Here is an 18239-nt window from a genome sequence, read left to right as displayed (position 1 = left end):
TTTCTTTCAATAAGTAAGATGAAGGAAATATTTGTGACCTTCGTACTAATAATTGATAGCAACTGATACAGCAAGTAAATTACAGAAGTACAGTCTGAAGTGGAACAACATTTTTAGTGCCTCTTTGAAAGTCTCATCAGTTTCCTGTTCATAAGCACTTTATTTCTGCTCAAATTGTGTTGTGTATTCTGCATTTTCCGCTCAAATTGTGTTATGCATTCTACATTTTCACAGCTGGAAATGCTTACAATTTGTAGGAGTGGAAAAGTCTTAGTACTAGTTTGCATCATCGAACGTAAATCACAATAATTTTTGTGACAGGTTAAAGGTATGCAAATCCATGCGTGAATTGTTTCTGAAGTTAGAACGATGTTACTAGCGGCGATGTTTCTGTTTGAATGTATTGCAAGAGATTCTTTGAAGTGCCGAATTATTCTTTTTACCTCGGAAGTAGAACAGTCACAGAAAGATGGTGCAAGAAATTCATACTAACAACGATTGCATTAGGTAAAAGAGCTTTCTATTAAAAAAAAAAAGAGCTGCTCACGTGCACAAATAACACAAATAACGTAGGCAGTCTTTTGAAATGCAGTGTTGCATGGGAATGTAGAAGACGAAATGGATTGATTTGGTGAGGAATTAAGAAAATCTACTAACGAATCAACGAAAAAAGCAGCCTCATGAAACACAGTGATTCCAAGAGGTAGAATGGATGAGCACATACTATGAGACGTTGCTAAAAATTATAGTTGAACCAATTGTGATAGGGAGATCGTTGGGGTCAGGCCTATTCCTTTTTTAACTATCGTATTTGGTCATAGGTCCAACACGATTTTCACCCAAATGCCAATCATCACGTAGCACCTATAGTCAACGTCCTTATTTATTTGTTGTACACATGTCAATCTCTGTATTCTCCTAAATCCTAGCCCTCTAGTACCGTGTAATTATTCCCTGACGTTGTAACACATGTCTCATAATCTTATGTCTTCTTCTAGATAGCCTTTTCCAGATAGTCCTTTCACTTACCTATTTTCCGAAGAACTTTCTTATTTCTTATCAGTCCACTTGACTCTCAGCAATCTTCTCTAACATCACATGTTATACTCTTTGATTATCATATATTCTGGATTTCTCATAATCCATTAATCACTTCCGTAGAGTGCGCTCTTCCTGTCTTACATCCAAGGAAATTTCTTTCTGAAATTAGGAGCTGTGTTTGATACTCGTAGAATTCTTTAAGGGAGTAGTCTTCTTTCTGCTTGTGTTATTTCGCTTCTTACGTCATCCATGCTTCGTCTGTCATGTGTTATTTGGCTTCCATCGTAGCAGAATTTTGACTCTTTGTCTACTGTGTGGTACTCAATTACTAATCCCACTTCTGCTGCATCTTAGTACTTTCGTCTTTCTTTGGTTTACTGTCAATCCATATTCTGTGCTCGCATACTGATTATTCCGTCCAACAGTTTCTGCGGTTTTTCTTCACTTCGACAGAGTAATAAGTGTCATCAACGAATCTTACCATTTATTTCTTTTCGTCTTCAAAATCACTCCTAAGTCTTTATTTCCGTTACTACTTCTTCGATATAAAAATAGAACAGTAGAGGAGAAAATTTGCTTTCCTGTCCTTCCCCTATGTCTTTCATTCTTATTGCTCCTTCTCGATTCTCGTACATAATGTGTATTAAAATGGCTCTGAGCACTATGGGACTTAACAGCTAAGGTCATCAGTCCCCTAGAACTTAGAACTACTTAATCCTAACTAGCCTAAGGACATCACACACATCCACGCCCGAGGCAGGATTCGAACCTGCGACCGTAGCGGTCGCGCGGTTCCAGACTGAAGCGTCTAGAACCGCTCGGCCACCCCGGCCGGCAATGTGTATTATTTGTTTCCTTTAGCTTATACCTGATGAGATCAAAACTTCTTGCATCACTTTACACTGTTGCGCTCTTCTTCTATGTCGGCAAAATCTTAGGAGGGTGGCTTATGGCCTGTTTACAATACCAAAAGTAACGTCAGAAAACCTTACTTGTGCCTTAACCTTTCCTAAAGCCATACTGACCGTCATCTTCCAGACATTTTTGCCCGTTCTTATGGTCAATATCTTATTTGCTTGGTATACGGTTGTAAGACAGCTCGTTGATGATGTCGGAAACATCAGTCACGCTGAAATAAAGAGGGTAACTGTCAAGCCGATAGGACTGGCACACTGTATTAAACGATTCCTCAGTACTGCCACATTCGTGATGTGTCCTGGACGTAACAGCCAGACGTTGCCGTAGGCGTTGCACGTCGTCATGTACGCCGCAGGAACACGCCACGAATGTCTTTCCCACGCAGCTAGCGTTTTCTACAGCTGTTTACGTTTCGCACACGATATCGCAGGCTCCTGAATCTTTTGACAACACTCCCCGTGGCAGCTGTGAGGTCCGCTATAAGTTTAATAGGCTATCTGTAAAAGTCAAAACACTCTGTGATCGCTAGTATTTTTTTTATTGAAATATTTACGATCACGGGTTGTTTTGGCGTTTACATATTGTCAAAATTTTTATCTCTGTTATCTTCAAGGTGACCATGTCACGCCTCATTTTTATAGGCTGCTAGGCTACTCACAATGAGTATTACAATAAGGTTACCGTGATACTTTTTGTTTGTTACGAGAACTGTTCTCCTCGAATGTTAACCACTCATAACCACAATCACTTTTAATAACAATGACATGCAACTGAGCTAGAATGAAATGTATACTACTCCAACACGCTCTCGCACTACACATGGTTCTCCGTCTGCACGTTGTCTCTCAGGCTGACTCCACCCCGTGTCAGATCGTTCTGCTCGGTTGTGGAATGCCAACCAACGAGAGGCCAAGGGAAAGCAACACTTCCTTACAGTAATGTGCTCTAGATAGCCAACGGGAGAGGAGTAAACTTACTGCTCACTCGTTTCACAAGTGTAATCACGACGCAACATCTGTCGCTTAGTTGAACTGAACCCATACTTCACAAATAATATTACAGCTTCCACACACCGCATTATCTGACTGGAATAACTTCTGTCGCCGGCCGCTGTGGCCGAGGGGTTCTAGGCGCTACAGTCTGGAACCGCGCGACCGCAACGGTCGCAGGTTCGAATGCTGCGTCGGGCATAGATGTGTATGATGTCCTTAGGGTAGTTAGGTTTAAGTAGTTCTAACTTCTAGGGGACTGATGACCTCAGAAGTTAAGTCCCATAGTACTCAGAGCCATTTGAACCATTTTTTTTTTGAACTTCTCTCAATAAACCAATATCGCGTCTCAGTAGTTGACAGAGTTTGAAAGGGGTCGTCAGTAAGCGTCTCCATTTGGTTGGTTGCTCTTATCGTACGCTATCCAGATTTGCGGGGTATTCGGATGTGACAGTGTCCGCTTGTTGGACTGCATGGGGATGTGAGGGCAGGCGTACTCGTTGTCAAGGTTGTCAAGGACTACTACGAGGGAGGGTCGTGTACTGTGCACCGAGCACATCGTAATCACTCCGTATTTGCGCCTGTTGTCTCAGAACAGGAAATGGACTCCCTGCGAAATTCTGTGTCTTCCCGCACCATTGGAGACTGGCAGGAGACGGGCTAGGGAATTACTGTCCCATGTTAACACAACAACACCAACTGCTGCGCCTGGAGTGGTGCTGTGACTGTGAAACACGTATTGCTGTGTTCAGCATATGACCATGATCGGCTAGTATGGCGGCGACATGGGCAGTTTTTCCTGTGGTTTGGAGATGGATAGCGGTGTTATTCTTATGATTTTTTTCACGTCAGTCTTGTGAATGGTGGGATGCGTCTTCATGCAGCTCTGACGTGCCAGTCACTTCATTTCAGAGTAGCATTTACATTCAACGTTTTCGAATATCTCTCGCACATATTATAATATATCGTCAAGGTACAGAACAAATAACACCGAGATAGCCAGAAACCTTACGTAATATCTTGATTGGTTATTATAGGCCTTACCGTCTCATCGTTGGAATTCCCTGAAGATGCTGTACTTGTATAGGTTTTCAGCAACTTGCAGCAGGTGTTTTGGAAGCCTTTTGAAGTATTTCTCATTGTCTACTTCGTCGCATGCTGTGGAACACTAGATTTAAGCCATATGCACCTCTCAAAAACACGTGTTGGAGGCCATGAGGCATGATTTGAGGTCACGGCTGATACAACGACACGTTAGGGAACTCCTCAGTCTTCAGTTTTACTTCTCATGTGACAGTATCGTATTGCCATTCTTCAACAGGACAGTCCATATGAGCCGACCTGTGTGGCCGTGCGGTTCTAGGCGCTTCAGTCTGGAACCGCGTGACCGTTACGGTCGCAGGTTCGAATCCTGCCTCGGCCATGGATGTGTGTGATGTCCTTAGGTTAGATGGGTTTAAGTAGTTCTAAGTTCTAGGGGACTGATGACCACAGATGTTAAGTCCCACAGTGCTAAGAGCCATTTGAACCAGTCCACATGAAATGTCTTCACGATGTTGAGGTACTCTCGTGGCCAGTACGATCTCCAGATCTGTCCCCGAGGGAATGTATGTGTGAACAGCTCGAACGTCAACTCTGTCTCACTGGCAGTATTCGGAATACAGAGGTCCAGTTAAAACACTTGTGGGCCATGTTGTCTCAGGACACAACAGATTTACAACATCCTCCAAAACCGACCCCAGTGGTTGGATGGAGTGCAACGTCATGCTGATTAATGGGCTCGTACTGCCAACTTCTTAGTAAATGGCTCAAGATTGTAATCACTGATACAACGTCACGTATCCCGAGACCCGAGAAGTTTTATTTCGTTTATACCTCCCATTGTGGGTGCTTCTCTTCCTTAGTTACGCAACGTATCTGACCTGGCTAGATGTTGGTGAGCTTCGCACGCATAGAGCTGTCGAGAAAGGAGCTCGTGGCGAAGCCGGCGTGCGAAACAGGTCGCCGTTGGGCAGCCAGTGGTGACTCGAGTTGCCACAGCGGCGCGGCTGTCGGTGGCTGCGGAGACTCGGCCAAGGAGACTGCTTGGCTCAGCCCACCACAGTCTAACCCAGCCCGCCGCGACCGCACTTGAACCGCCGCAACACGGCTGCGTTGCCAGGCAGCCTACCTGCCAGGCGCCACCTGTTTGGTGCTTGAGCACTGTACTAAGCGCAGAGATCTCCAAGGCCGGCGCGCAGGGGACTCGAGTGGTGCAAGAGCGCATCGTTTCCGGGCTGCAGGCACTGTACCGCTACGGCACTCAAAATAGTACCACTGGACGCAGTTCAGTTCTCTTGGACGGAGACGGCAGAATTGCCGTTGACTGGAACGAGAACAAAGTTTCAGGATTCACATTTCACGATGCACTTAGTTGTTAGTGTTGTTACCTGTTAGACGATTGTCAATGTTACTTTTGCAATTGTCTCGCAATGAACAGTTTTTTCTTTTCAGCTAGTACTTAGAAAGTGTTTTATACCAGATATACACATGACTACTTGCCTATACGGTACCTCTCCAGCAGTCGAGCAAATACCAAGGCATTAATCATAGGAAAAAGCAGCCGAACGTTCTGTCTCTGGGTCCTTCACCTCAAAGTACACCACCGCCGTTGCCATAACACAATGAAATACCTTGGACTAACTCTCTGTTCGAAAATAACCTGAAATCTCCATTTGCTAGCTATCCAATAGCCCACAATAGACTCTAAAACTACCAAAACTATTAACAGGGCGAACATGGGGACTAAGTCTCCCTTCCATTCTCCGTTCCTGTAAGAACCTTATCTGCCTCATCCTTACCTATGCCAGTATTGCATTGATCTCTGCCTCTCATAAATTTTAGCATTCATTTCAAACACAAGACCGCCATGATCTCTGCCTTTCCCTCTCAATCCTTCTGCCCTATTTGCTTTAATGAGTGAGTTTGCGAGTAAATGTATATTAGGTTACCGGACATCATCATTCACTGAAGGAAGCGATCTGTAATTTTGTACTACAGCCTTCTTTTGAAAATCAACTAATTTGCGAATATCGCTATTTTAATACAGTTACTGGATTGCTGGTCTCGGCAATATGTATTGCCATCTCCGGATCCATAGACCCGAACAGTGGTAGTTACATGACACAATGCTTGCACCACTCGTATCACATAAGAACTATACAACAGACAGGTTCGAATCCTGCCTCGGGCATGGATGTGTGTGATGTCCTTAGGTTAGTTAGGTTTAAGTAGTTCTGAGTTCTAGGGGACTGATGACCTCAGCAGTTAAGTCCCACAGTGCTCAGAGCCATTTGAACCATTTATACAACAGACATAAAAAGTTACTGTAATAACGTGACTGTTTTGTGTGGTCCTCACTTGACAGAGTGCTAGAAGCACAGTATGATGTAACTACCACTGCCCGGGTTTATGGTTCTGCAGGTGGCAATCATATTGCCGATACTAATAATCCAGTAATTGCGTAAATATAGCGATTTTGGAAAATAAACTTGTTTTCAAAAGAATGGTATAGGATAGAATATGTGACATAAATTACCGTATATTCTGATTTCATTGACTTAGAAGCTTAAAGTTTTTACACTGTCAACGGACCGTAGACGTTAGTATGAAACCTGAAAGTGAACTTGATGCATCAACCGGGTACTGAGACTAAATTTCGGACAGAAACACAGTCGGATAACAAATGACAAAAAAATAATTTTTCAGTGTTATGCAATCACAAGTTAACAAGTTCCAGCTTTTTTCCTTTAGCTGTACCGTGAAACCTTGCTCCTTGCCGAATTTCATGACTCTAGGTCAAAGAAAAGTACCCTATAGGCTTTGATGAGTGGATTTGCTAGTATAAAAGTAGTTACTTAGTTAGTTAGGTGTTTCATTGATCAGTCTCACGGACTGATGTGGAACGTGTCAAGTGCAAAAGAAAGAAAAATAGAAAAAAAGCTTAAAATTTGTATTACCTAACCGATTCCCTTAAATGGCACAATATGATTATATTATACCTATTTATTTATTGATTCCTATTCAAGAATGTAGGGTCTGACCGTCTCATACTTCCTTGAACTTAGCGGGTGGAATAACGCTTTCAGTCGCACCAGACGAATAAGGACCGTCCATGGGAGGAAAGTCAAGAAACTCTTTGCACAATCTAGCTCTTCAGACTGGAGTGTCAGCAGCTGAAAGTATCAGTAGCTCAGAGATGTGTGTACAAACTCTGACCTTACAAAGTAAGGATAGTGCATCTGCTTACAAGTTCAGGATACTGTTGCTCGACATCGGTACTTCAGCTGGCTCTTCAGGCGTTTGCATGGTGGAGAGGTCGATCCTGAAACGCTCTTTTCCTGACGAAACATGGGTATATTTATCTGGGCATGCAAAACTCGCCGAACAATCGACGTTGTTGACGAAAAATACTCATCAGCTACATCAAGCGGAATCAGGATTCTAGTGTGAAATTAGTGGAACAAGAATATTGGAGCAATATTTTCCTCTCAACTTGTGATGAGTAGGTATCAATGCACTGAATTTTTGTTCAGATAACTGACAAGAAGATAAAAGCCATACTGCAGTTTCATGCAGGGCAGTGCGAGAACACACACCGCCGTGAGTCACCCGCAGTTCCCGCATCGCTGCTTCCACCACGCAGCTGATGAATTGGAAGTGATGCTCCGCACCCAGCAGACTGCCAGCCGTTTTTACCGACGGTCGCACGCCTCTGCCAATCCCCTCATTCGAGACGTTGGCGCTCCTCAAGATGTTCGTGACCGCTGTCAGCGGCCTGTTGCACTCCTCGACCGCTGAGTACCCGGGGGTGCACCAAGCGAACGCTGCTTGCAGCTCCGTCCCTATGATTTCCTTTTTATGATCCCGCATACCCCGATGCCATACCACAAATAAAGAAGTTCAACCCAACCTCTCTCCTCTGACGAATGCAGGCAATGCCGTCAGGTAAATCCTGTGTTACTCTCCTCTCCTTGGGACTTACGACTGTCGGATGGGCGCCGTGAGTCAATTACAGTATTGCGAGAGATGTTTGTACCTTATCAGTATTGTGTTAAAGTATTTAATCAGGTTTATCAGTACACCATTTTCTCGGTCTTCCGAACCATCTTTTTTCTCTTTTGCCTTTGCCCGCAGTTCGTGGTCTAGTGGCTAGCGTTGCTGCCTCTGGATCAAGGGCTCCTGGATTCGATTCCCGGTCGGGTTGGGGATTTTCTCTGCCTGGGGACTCGGTGTTTGTGTTGTTCTCATTAATGATGATCATCATTCGTGGCAGTGGATGGATTGGATTGTGTAAAAATTTGACTGTGTAAAAATTGGGAATTTGTACCGGCGCAGATGACCGCGCAGTTTAGCGTCCCTCAAGCCAAACATCAACATCTTTTGCCTTTTACATTCAGTAGCGTTGTCCATTCGAAGGACATTGTTGAGCCATTTACGCATATGTGCTTCGATTTTTCTTGTATTCGCAGTTGCATCTTTTGACTATACTGTTCAACAGATGGACTGCATTCTGTATCTTCAGAGGGAGCGAAAAATGTCTGATCATCTGTAACGAGTGAGGCAACAATTGATTTTGAATACCAGATGGAGAAAATGGTTTCTGTTGTTCCATTATGTCGTCTATGATTTTCTTCTCGTCAGTCTTGTGAATGGTCGGATGCGGCTCGCTGCAACTCTGACGTGGCAGTTATTTCATTTCAGAGTAGCACTTGCACTCAACGTTTTCGAATATCACTTGCACATATTGTAATATATCCTCAAGGTCCAGAATGATTAAGACAGAGATAACCAGAAACCTTGTGTAGTATCTTGATTGGTTATTATAGGCCTTACCGTCTCATCATTGGAATTCCCTGAGAGATAGGTGAGGTATAGGTTTTCAACAACTTGCAGCAGGTGTTCTGGAAGCCTTTTGAAGTATTTCTCACAGTCTACTTCGTCGCATGCTGTCGAATACTCAAAAACACGTATTTTCCTGTCATTTGCTATACGGAAAAGATTACTTCTAAGATTTACTGAGGATCGATCTTCATGGAAACCGTTTTGACCATCCGTGTCCCGAAACGCTTCGAAGTAGTAGGGTAGACAGTGTCTTGGGGACTCTTTACCGTGAGTAACACATATCGCTTAGTGCCTGGCAGTATAAAGAACATTTAATAGCTTCGAAGTCGTCCACACCTGTTACAGCACTCAAGTTTGTCGCCGAAGGGTTTGGATAGTGGCAGGTGGTTAGCGTAACTGTGCACCGTTTACGTGCTCCACTGCAGTGCTGGCAGTTGTTGGCGAGCTGTGACAGGTGTCGCTAACTGAGGCGAGTACTGCCGCAACGGAACCTGGAGACTCGCTGGCCTGGATCTCTGTGCTGGAACCGCGCGCGCGTCTTTTGCGGAGAACTGCCTGACAGTTGTGGTCAGCGACGAGACATCCACTTCCAGCGGATTCCGTTAGCTGCCGCTGTGTCGCTGCCTGCCTCCTGCCGCTACCGTTCCGGCGCTAGCAGCGTGACTACACGTCGACGCGAAAATTTATCGCAGGTTTTTCTCTTAAAGTTGTTATTCTTTGAAAGGTCCTCCTTCATTTCCCTCACCCACCCCCCTCCCCCTACCTACCACTCACGACAGCTCCAATACTATTCCAGGATACTGCAGCTGACGTCTCACTAATCTATGCCTTTAACTTCTAAGGCTTCTTCGTAGATTTCTTTCCTCAGGTCTTATTTGATGCTTCCCTGTACCTTTACGCTAGAATAATAATAATAAAAAGTTGTAGAATTTCGGTAAACTGTACAGAGACAGTGGCTATAATTTTAGTGGAGCCCAGGCCCGTGCGCCAGTCATGTAGCGTTTATAAAAAGTCAAAAGTGATTGTTTCTACCGAAAATCTGGTCCGGAGGCATTGTTGAAGCGGGGGGGGGGGGGGGGGGGGGTCATGGAAGTGGCACTCACTTCACTGTCCATTTCCCGCAATTTGCGCAAGCAGATGCCATTCCAGGAGTTACTCTACTAATTTGTTCATATTCCATTTTGTTGACAGAGAGTATTTTACTTTTAACAATAAAAGTTTACTGCAGCCAAATGTTTCCCCAATTTCTTTAATGGCTAACCCGGTTTTGATTGACTAGTCATTATCAACAGCACCATAAAAAAATAAGAGGCTTATTCAAGCTAATGATTAACGACAGTAGATTGATAAAAAAATAACCAAGACAGAACGACGTCAAGTAAAACACGCTCATCAGACCCAGCAATCAGATCTTGAAGAAGAAGATGTTTTCAAAAAACTCGAATTTAAACTCTGATATGGAGCTGCTAGAGGGCGAGATTTTTATACGTGGATACCATCGCGAATATGTAAGCCAACACGAAACTGGTTTCGTACAGAAATGTATTTGCTTCTCAAGACAACACGGTAGCAAATAGTTAGTCTGAAGTAGGGTTGGGAAGAAATACGAGTAACTTAAGAGTTACAAATAACAAGTTATTTATAAAATGTTATCAGTATTTGGCTGGGAATCCAGTAAAAAGACTGCGCGCTATCTGTTTTGCAATATTTACACTGCATGTTATTTCGACTGTTATCGACAATATTACAACAGCTGAAAGCAGTATTCCAAAATCCAGTTCTGTGTACCATCTGTTACCCGGAGTTCGTACTTCTTTTTCTTTTTTGTTAAAAATCTTATGGGATTTAAATGCTAAGATCGTCAGTCCTTAAGCTTACACACTACTTAACCTAAATTATCCTAAGGACAAACACACACACCCATGCCCGAGGGAGGACCCGTACCCCCGCCGGGACCAGCCGCACAGTCCGTGACTGCAGCACCCCAGACCGCTTGGCTAATCCCGCGCGACGGCGTACTTCTAAAAACTAGTGTGCCTCGATATAGATGTGTAACCTACCTATTGTCGAAGAAGCGAATCTCTGGCCCGTGTCTTATACATGGTTGAGAATGAATGCACTAACCCTATGTCACTATAGATTTCCCAGAATATTTTAAGATTCACAGGACGAAAGAGAGATTCAACTCTTGTGTCTACATCTTCTCCGGTTGTCCAATGGTTTACTTCTTGTCGCTACCGACATTAACCGATCGCGGACGAAAGAGTTGTTGAATCATTACGCAGCTTGTGATAAAGAATATATGAAATGCAGTTTGTGCGGGAAAAAGTTGTTTTACGTATCAGGTTCAAAGAAATTTAAGATGCCCATTCATATTCCGCGAATTTTGCGGCGTATTTGACGTCAAGACTCGTGGTCCAAATACTAATTTTTGTATGGAATGCGTAATTTATTTTCTGCAGTACAACAAGCATACTACGTAGTAACATGGAAACTTTTATTATTGTAGCTGGGACAATACTTACATTAATTATCTCTCTATGTCACCTGCGTTTCAGTGTGCAACGCACCCGAACTGACTAAGCTGAATGAGAGATTGCACGTTGAGTGGTGCACGTTGCCGCAGTGTTGGCAGTGCCACGTGGAAACCTATTGAAGTCCGACCTGAACGCTCGTCACATTCTTTGCTAAAGTGCAAGAAGTCACATCACATGAGCAACTCGAGGAAACGCTTGTTCTGCCATTCCCCACGGCAGTTGAGCTCTCGCAGATACAATACATATACCATATCAACCATCTCATTTGTAGTAAGGATCTCAGTTTCTTATTTCATCTGTACAGCGCGAGTCAGGAGGAAAGGTACGTGTTTTTTGGCGTGATAATTTTGGTGATTCTGAATAGAAAACTACAAATTAACGTATAAAACCTTTACGTAATCCTATCGGACATGCAACTGTTTGAAAATCATGGGCGTCTGTCGTATATCCTTTAGGCTCCTTACTGACTAAAGGTAATTTTTCTGAAACCACACATTTTTTTCCCACAAACAAATTCACTTAGTGGGCCCGCTGCTTCCAGGAGTAGGCTTCCGATATGTCTTCACGGCAACTGACTTGTCACCAGTTAGATTGATGCAACGCCAATTACGGACGTGCCAAGATATTCCTTACTACACGGAACTTCTCGCTCGTATTTTACATGAGTGTGCTCTCTGTAAAATACACTGCAGCTGCTAGTGGACTTTTTGAGCACCTTTTGCGAGGAAATGAACACAAACAAAACATTAGCTCACAATTTTTCACATCTGTGTTTGTCCTTTTACCCTGATTTCCTCCGAAACTGTTAAGGACATACGAGGGCTATTCGGAAAGTAAGGTCCGATGGGTTGCGAAGTGGAAACGAATGTGAAAATAGTTATCGCTCCGACTTGGACATTTGTCGTAGCGTTGTACCAACGTTCCACTACGCTCGTCATCGAAGGTAGCCGCCTTTGCTTTCCACCAATTCCCTACGCTGGGCTACAGCTCGTTGTTTGTGCAAAAATGTTGTCTTCATAGCCAGCGGGACATGTGAGCAGACATGAAACTCAATGGGAGCCAATTGCGGGTTGCATTGTGCGTGATAGAACACCTCCCATTGAGAACGCTGCAGGAGGATCTTGATCGCCCCTGCATTGTATGGCCGAGAATTGTCATGAAGAAGGAAACGCATGACAGTTATGTTATGTGGGTTGCATCACATTAGGCGAAATCTCTCAACAGGTCCTCATACTTGGTGGGAGACGCTATTTATCTACGTTGAGCTCAGAACTGAAAAGAGCGACGTAACGCGATCGACAGTCATACTGGAGACACTGTCGAATACACCTGTGCAAAGTTTCATAGGATTTTCGCTGTGCTTCCCATTTCGCGCCCGATCGGACTTCAGTTTCCGAATAGTTCATGTAATGATTTTCTGCTTAGAATCACTAATACTGTCGCTCCTCAAGGCATGGGCCTTTCCTCCTTACTCACCTTGTGTGTACAACATTTAACAAACAAGAAGAGGCTACACAAAATAAAACTGAGCAGGAAAATTTTTCATGCACTAAAGCTGTGCGAAACTGACTAAGAAAGAGGGCGGGTGAACTGTACAGCCTGAATGTAGTTTCTAGGTGGTTTCCCACATCCCTCTAGAACACCAGCTAGTACACACGTTCCATCTCGTATACACGCTACGAAAAGATGTGGAAAACTTCTCACACTTGCACGTAGGATTTACTCTGGACGCAGACAGGTGAGGTATATTGGTTACTTCCGTACTTCCGGCGGTGTGGAGGGTGCGGTGGGGGTGTGGAACAGAATGGCCTTTGAAGTGTAATGCACTTAGACCCATAATCAGCAACTGCAGCGGTAAAATACACTCCTGAAAATGGAAAAAAGAACACATTGACACCGGTGTGTCAGACCCGCCATACTTGCTCCGGACACTGCGAGAGGGCTGTACAAGCAATGATCACACGCACGGCACAGCGGACACACCAGGAACCGCGGTGTTGGCCGTCGAATGGCGCTAGCTGCGCAGCATTTGTGCACCGCCGCCGTCAGTGTCAGCCGGTTTGCCGTGGCATACGGAGCTCCATCGCGGTCTTTAACACTGGTAGCATGCCGCGACAGCGTGGACGTGAACCGTATGTGCAGTTGACGGACTTTGAGCGAGGGCGTATAGTGGGCATGCGGGAGGCCGGGTGGACGTACCGCCGAAGTGCTCAACACGTGGGGCGTGAGGTCTCCACAGTACATCGATGTTGTCGCCAGTGGTCGGCGGAAGGTGCACGTGCCCGTCGACCTGGGACCGGACCGCAGCGACGCACGGATGCACGCCAAGACCGTAGGATCCTACGCAGTGCCGTAGGGGACCGCACCGCCACTTCCCAGCAAATTAGGGACACTGTTGCTCTTGGGGTATCGGCGAGGACCATTCGCAACCGTCTCCATGAAGCTGGGCTACGGTCCCGCACACCGTTAGGCCGTCTTCCGCTCACGCCCCAACATCGTGCAGCCCGCCTCCAGTGGTGTCGCGACAGGCGTGAATGGAGGGACGAATGGAGACGTGTCGTCTTCAGCGATGAGAGTCGCTTCTGCCTTGGTGCCAATGATGGTCGTATGCGTGTTTGGCGCCGTGCAGGTGAGCGCCACAATCAGGACTGCATACGGCCGAGGCACACAGGGCCAACACCCGGCATCATGGTGTGGGGAGCGATCTCCTACACTGGCCGTACACCACTGGTGATCGTCGAGGGGACACTGAATAGTGCACGGTACATCCAAACCGTCATCGAACCCATCGCTCTACCATTCCTAGACCGGCAAGGGAACTTGCTGTTCCAACAGGACAATGCACGTCCGCATGTATCCCGTGCCACCCAACGTGCTCTAGAAGGTGTAAGTCAACTACCCTGGCCAGCAAGATCTCCGGATCTGTCCCCCATTGAGCATGTTTGGTACTGGATGAAGCGTCGTCTCACGCGGTCTGCATGTTCAGCACGAACGCTGGTCCAACTGAGGCGCCAGGTGGAAATGGCATGGCAAGCCGTTCCACAGGACTACATCCAGCATCTCTACGATCGTCTCCATGGGAGAATAGCAGCCTGCATTGCTGCGAAAGGTGGATATACACTGTACTAGTGCCGACATTGTGCATGCTCTGTTGCCTGTGTCTATGTGCCTGTGGTTCTGTCAGTGTGATCATGTGATGTATCTGACCCCAGGAATGTGTCAATAAAGTTTCCCCTTCCTGGGACAATGAATTCACGGTGTTCTTATTTCAATTTCCAGGAGTGTAGGTACTCCGACTTACATCACTTGCTCTCGGCGTGAATGTTGAAGTTAGTTGTGTTGCTTCTCTTATGATGCACGACATATTTTCCGGGCTAGTTCAGTTTTATCGATATTAACAGCTGTCATTGGGGAATTCAGTATTCCGAGATCTAAGAGTGTGCCGCGAATATCAAATTTCACGAATTACCTCTCACCACAGAAAATGTAGAGGCCGATGACGTTCACTTAACGACCGAGAGCAGTGGCCTCTGCGTATAGTTGTCAGTTCTTACAGACAAGCAACACGGCGTGAAGTAACCGCGGAAATCAATGTGGGACGCACGACGAACGTATCCGTTTGGTCGGCGCGACGAAGTTTGGCGTTAGTGGGCTATGGAAGCAGAAGTGCGAGGCGAGTGCCTTTGCCGTTAACAGCACGACATAGCCTGCAGCTCCTCTCCTGAGTTCGTGACCACTTGAGTTGGACGCTAGACGACTGGAAAATCATGGCATGATCGGATAGGTCCCGATTTCAGCTGGTAAGAGCCGATGGTAGGGTTCCAGCGTGTCGCAGACCCCAAGAAACCATGGACCCAAGTTGTCAACAAGGTGCTGTGCAAAGTGCTGGTTGCTCCATAATAGTGTGGGCTGTGATTACACGGTCCAACAGAACAGATCATTGACTGGCTTTTTGGAGACCATTTTCTTCCATGCATAGGATGTCATGTCGCTGGGCCACAACTGTTTGCGATTAATTTGAAGAATATTCTGAACGAATAGAGCTAATATGGACACCCAGATCACCTGGTATGAATCCCATTGAACATTTGTGGGATGTTCGGGTTGTCTCACCTACAGCACATATATTTTCCGGGCCAGTTCTACACAACTGGTCATTAAAATTACTACACCAAGAAGAAATGCAGATGATAAACGGGTATTCATTGGACAAATATATTATACTACAACTGACATGTGATTACATTTTCACGGAAATTGGGTGCATAGATCCTGAGAAATCAGATCCAGAACAACCACCTCTGACCGTACTAACGGCCTTGATACACCTGGGCAATGAGTCAAACAGAGCTTGGATGGCGTGTACAGGTACAACTGCCCATGCAGCTTCAACACGATACCACGGCATATTGTACGAGCCAGTTGCTCTGCTACCATCGACCATACGCTTTCAGTTGGTGACATATCTGGAGAATGTGCTGGCCAGGGCAGCAACGAACATTTTCTGTATCCAGAAAGGCCCGTACAGGACGTGCGACATGCGGTCGTCCATTATCCTGCTGAAATGTAGGGTTTCGCAGGGATCGAATGAAGGGTAGAGCCACGGGTCGTAACACATCTGAAATGTAACGTCCACTGTTCAAAGTGCCGTCAGTGCGAACAAGAGATGACCGAGACGTGTAACCAATGGCACCCCATACCATCACGCCGGGTGATACGCCACTATGGCGATGACGAACACACGCTTCCAATGTGCGTTCAGCAAGATGTCGCCAAACACGCATGTGACCATGATGATGCTGTAAACGGAACCTGGATTAATCCGAAAAAATGAAGTTTTACCATTCGTGCACCCAGGTTCGTCGTTGAGTACACCATCGCAGGCGCTCCTGTCTGTGACGCAGCGTCAAGGGTAACCGCAGCCATGGTTCAGCCATGGTTCAAATGGCTCTGAGCGCTATGGGACTTAACAGCTATGGTCACCAGTCCCCTAGAACTTAGAAGTACTTAAACCTAACTAACCTAAGGACATCACACACATCCATGCCCGAGGCAGGATTCGAACCTGCGACCGTAGCGGTCGCTCGGCTCCAGACCATCTTCGTGGTGTAGCAATTTTAAGGGCCAGTAGTGCATTTTATCCACCCTAACAGCTGTTGCGAGAACAGCAGTAAGAGGTATAACATAAAATAGACACAGTAAATTTGTAAAATATGTTTTAAGACTGTTATGAATCACAACAAAAAATAGGTGTAACCGAACCAGATGAGTCCATCACTACTGTAAAGTAAATCGCATTACTATAGCAACAGCCTTTATCGTTACTTCTGTGAGGCACTTAATGGATTCAGGAGGTGTAGGGAGTTGTTCACTCCTAGTGCTGCTCTCCACGTTAAAGGTGAAGGCCGGGACGGTGCCACATTACTCGTGGTTCGCGACACCCGACCTGCAAGCGGCGTGCCCCATCAGCAGCATCGAGTTGCCGGCGCAGACCGCGACACGCCGCACCCCGGTGGCTGCCGGCGCCCGGGGAGGAGAGTAAACTCGGCGGTTCGCCTGTGTGAGGCGACGGGGAAGTCCCGGCGGCTGCTGGCGGGGCCGCGAGTCAACACCGCTGGGGGCGGGAAGCAGGGTGTGTGCCGCCGCTGCCGCCGCCGCCCCGAATAAAACTTATAACGAGGGGGCGCTCTCCCTGCCGCCGCCGCCGCCCCCGCGGTCCAAATTAGTCCGCCAGGCCAAAGCCACCCCTCCGCTTGCCGCCAGAGGTGTCGGTTGGGGGTGGGGGTGGCAGTGGAGTCACTCAGCTCGCGGGAACCGCCGCAGAGGGCCTTATTAACGACGCCTTTGTGCGCCGCGAATCGCGCTTCAGCTCAGTGGGCTTGTCTTCGCACCGGGAAAGGCCGACTACACCGGATTCTTTCCTCTAAAGGACCGAGCTCCACTCAGTTTGTTACATACACTTGGCGAGCTCTGTTGAAGTAGGGGCGAACCATATTGTTCCTGTGGAAACTGGAATATTTGATGCTATCCTGTCGAAAGTAGACTTTATGAGAACGATGACTGTAATCTAATTACAATTTAAAACAGCAGCCAGCGACAAATATGGTATAAGAAACGATTTTAAGCATAACTCCTTGCCAGCAACCGTGCAAGCGTATGGTTTATATTACACAGCCAGCAGCTTGCAACAAGATTTCACCCGACCTGGTTTTGACACTAAGTGTCTTCATCAGAAGAAAACCAAAGACAATTACATGCGGTGACAGCGGAAAATAGATTTACTACCAAAATACCGTAATCATTTACTCGTAAAACTAAACCCATATAAATATTACAGGTACTGGAACAACATAACGATGGTATTTGTCAGTTCCAATACCTGTAATTTTGATATGATTTTAAATGTGATTTTAGAAGTTATTTTTTATGACCAGGGCATGTGACCTGCAAATCTGTTTTCACTTGTCACTAATCGTAACTGTATTTGTATTTTGTGATGACGACACCCACAGTCTGGTTAAATCTTATAGCAGCCTGTTGCCTGCATTACACAAATAATGATGTAACAAATTTTGTTTGTCTCAAATCGGTTTCAGATTGATTAAAATTGTGCCGAGAGGTCATAATTGAAGTGCAGGTACTCACAGCGGTCCACTGTCGGCTGTAGTTAGCGTATGTCAGAGAAATTTGCTAAATATGGTTCAAATGGTTCAACTGGCTCTGAGCACTATGCGACTTAACTTCTGAGGTCATCAGTCGCCTAGAACTTAGAACTAATTAAACCTAACTAACCTAAGGACATCACACACGTCCATTTCCGAGGCAGGATTCGAACCTGCGGCCGTAGCGGTCGCTCGGTTCCAGACTGTAG

At 45.9% G+C, this 18239-nt stretch overlaps 1 protein-coding gene across 1 annotated transcript in view; it reads left to right on the top strand.

Annotated features, from left to right (window-relative positions):
* Positions 1–18239, top strand: part of LOC124596640 — a 178581-nt gene that overhangs the window by 16110 nt on the left and 144232 nt on the right. The window contains exon 2 of the mRNA XM_047135868.1: positions 16767–16906. Coding sequence (XP_046991824.1) covers positions 16767–16906 — 140 coding nt within the window. The remainder of the gene's footprint in view (positions 1–16766; positions 16907–18239) is intronic.

Source organism: Schistocerca americana, chromosome 2 (genome assembly GCF_021461395.2).
Source record: "Schistocerca americana isolate TAMUIC-IGC-003095 chromosome 2, iqSchAmer2.1, whole genome shotgun sequence".
NCBI lineage: Eukaryota > Metazoa > Arthropoda > Insecta > Orthoptera > Acrididae > Schistocerca > Schistocerca americana.
Note: the sequence above shows the minus strand (reverse complement) of the source record. Positions and strands in the feature narration are given on the sequence as shown.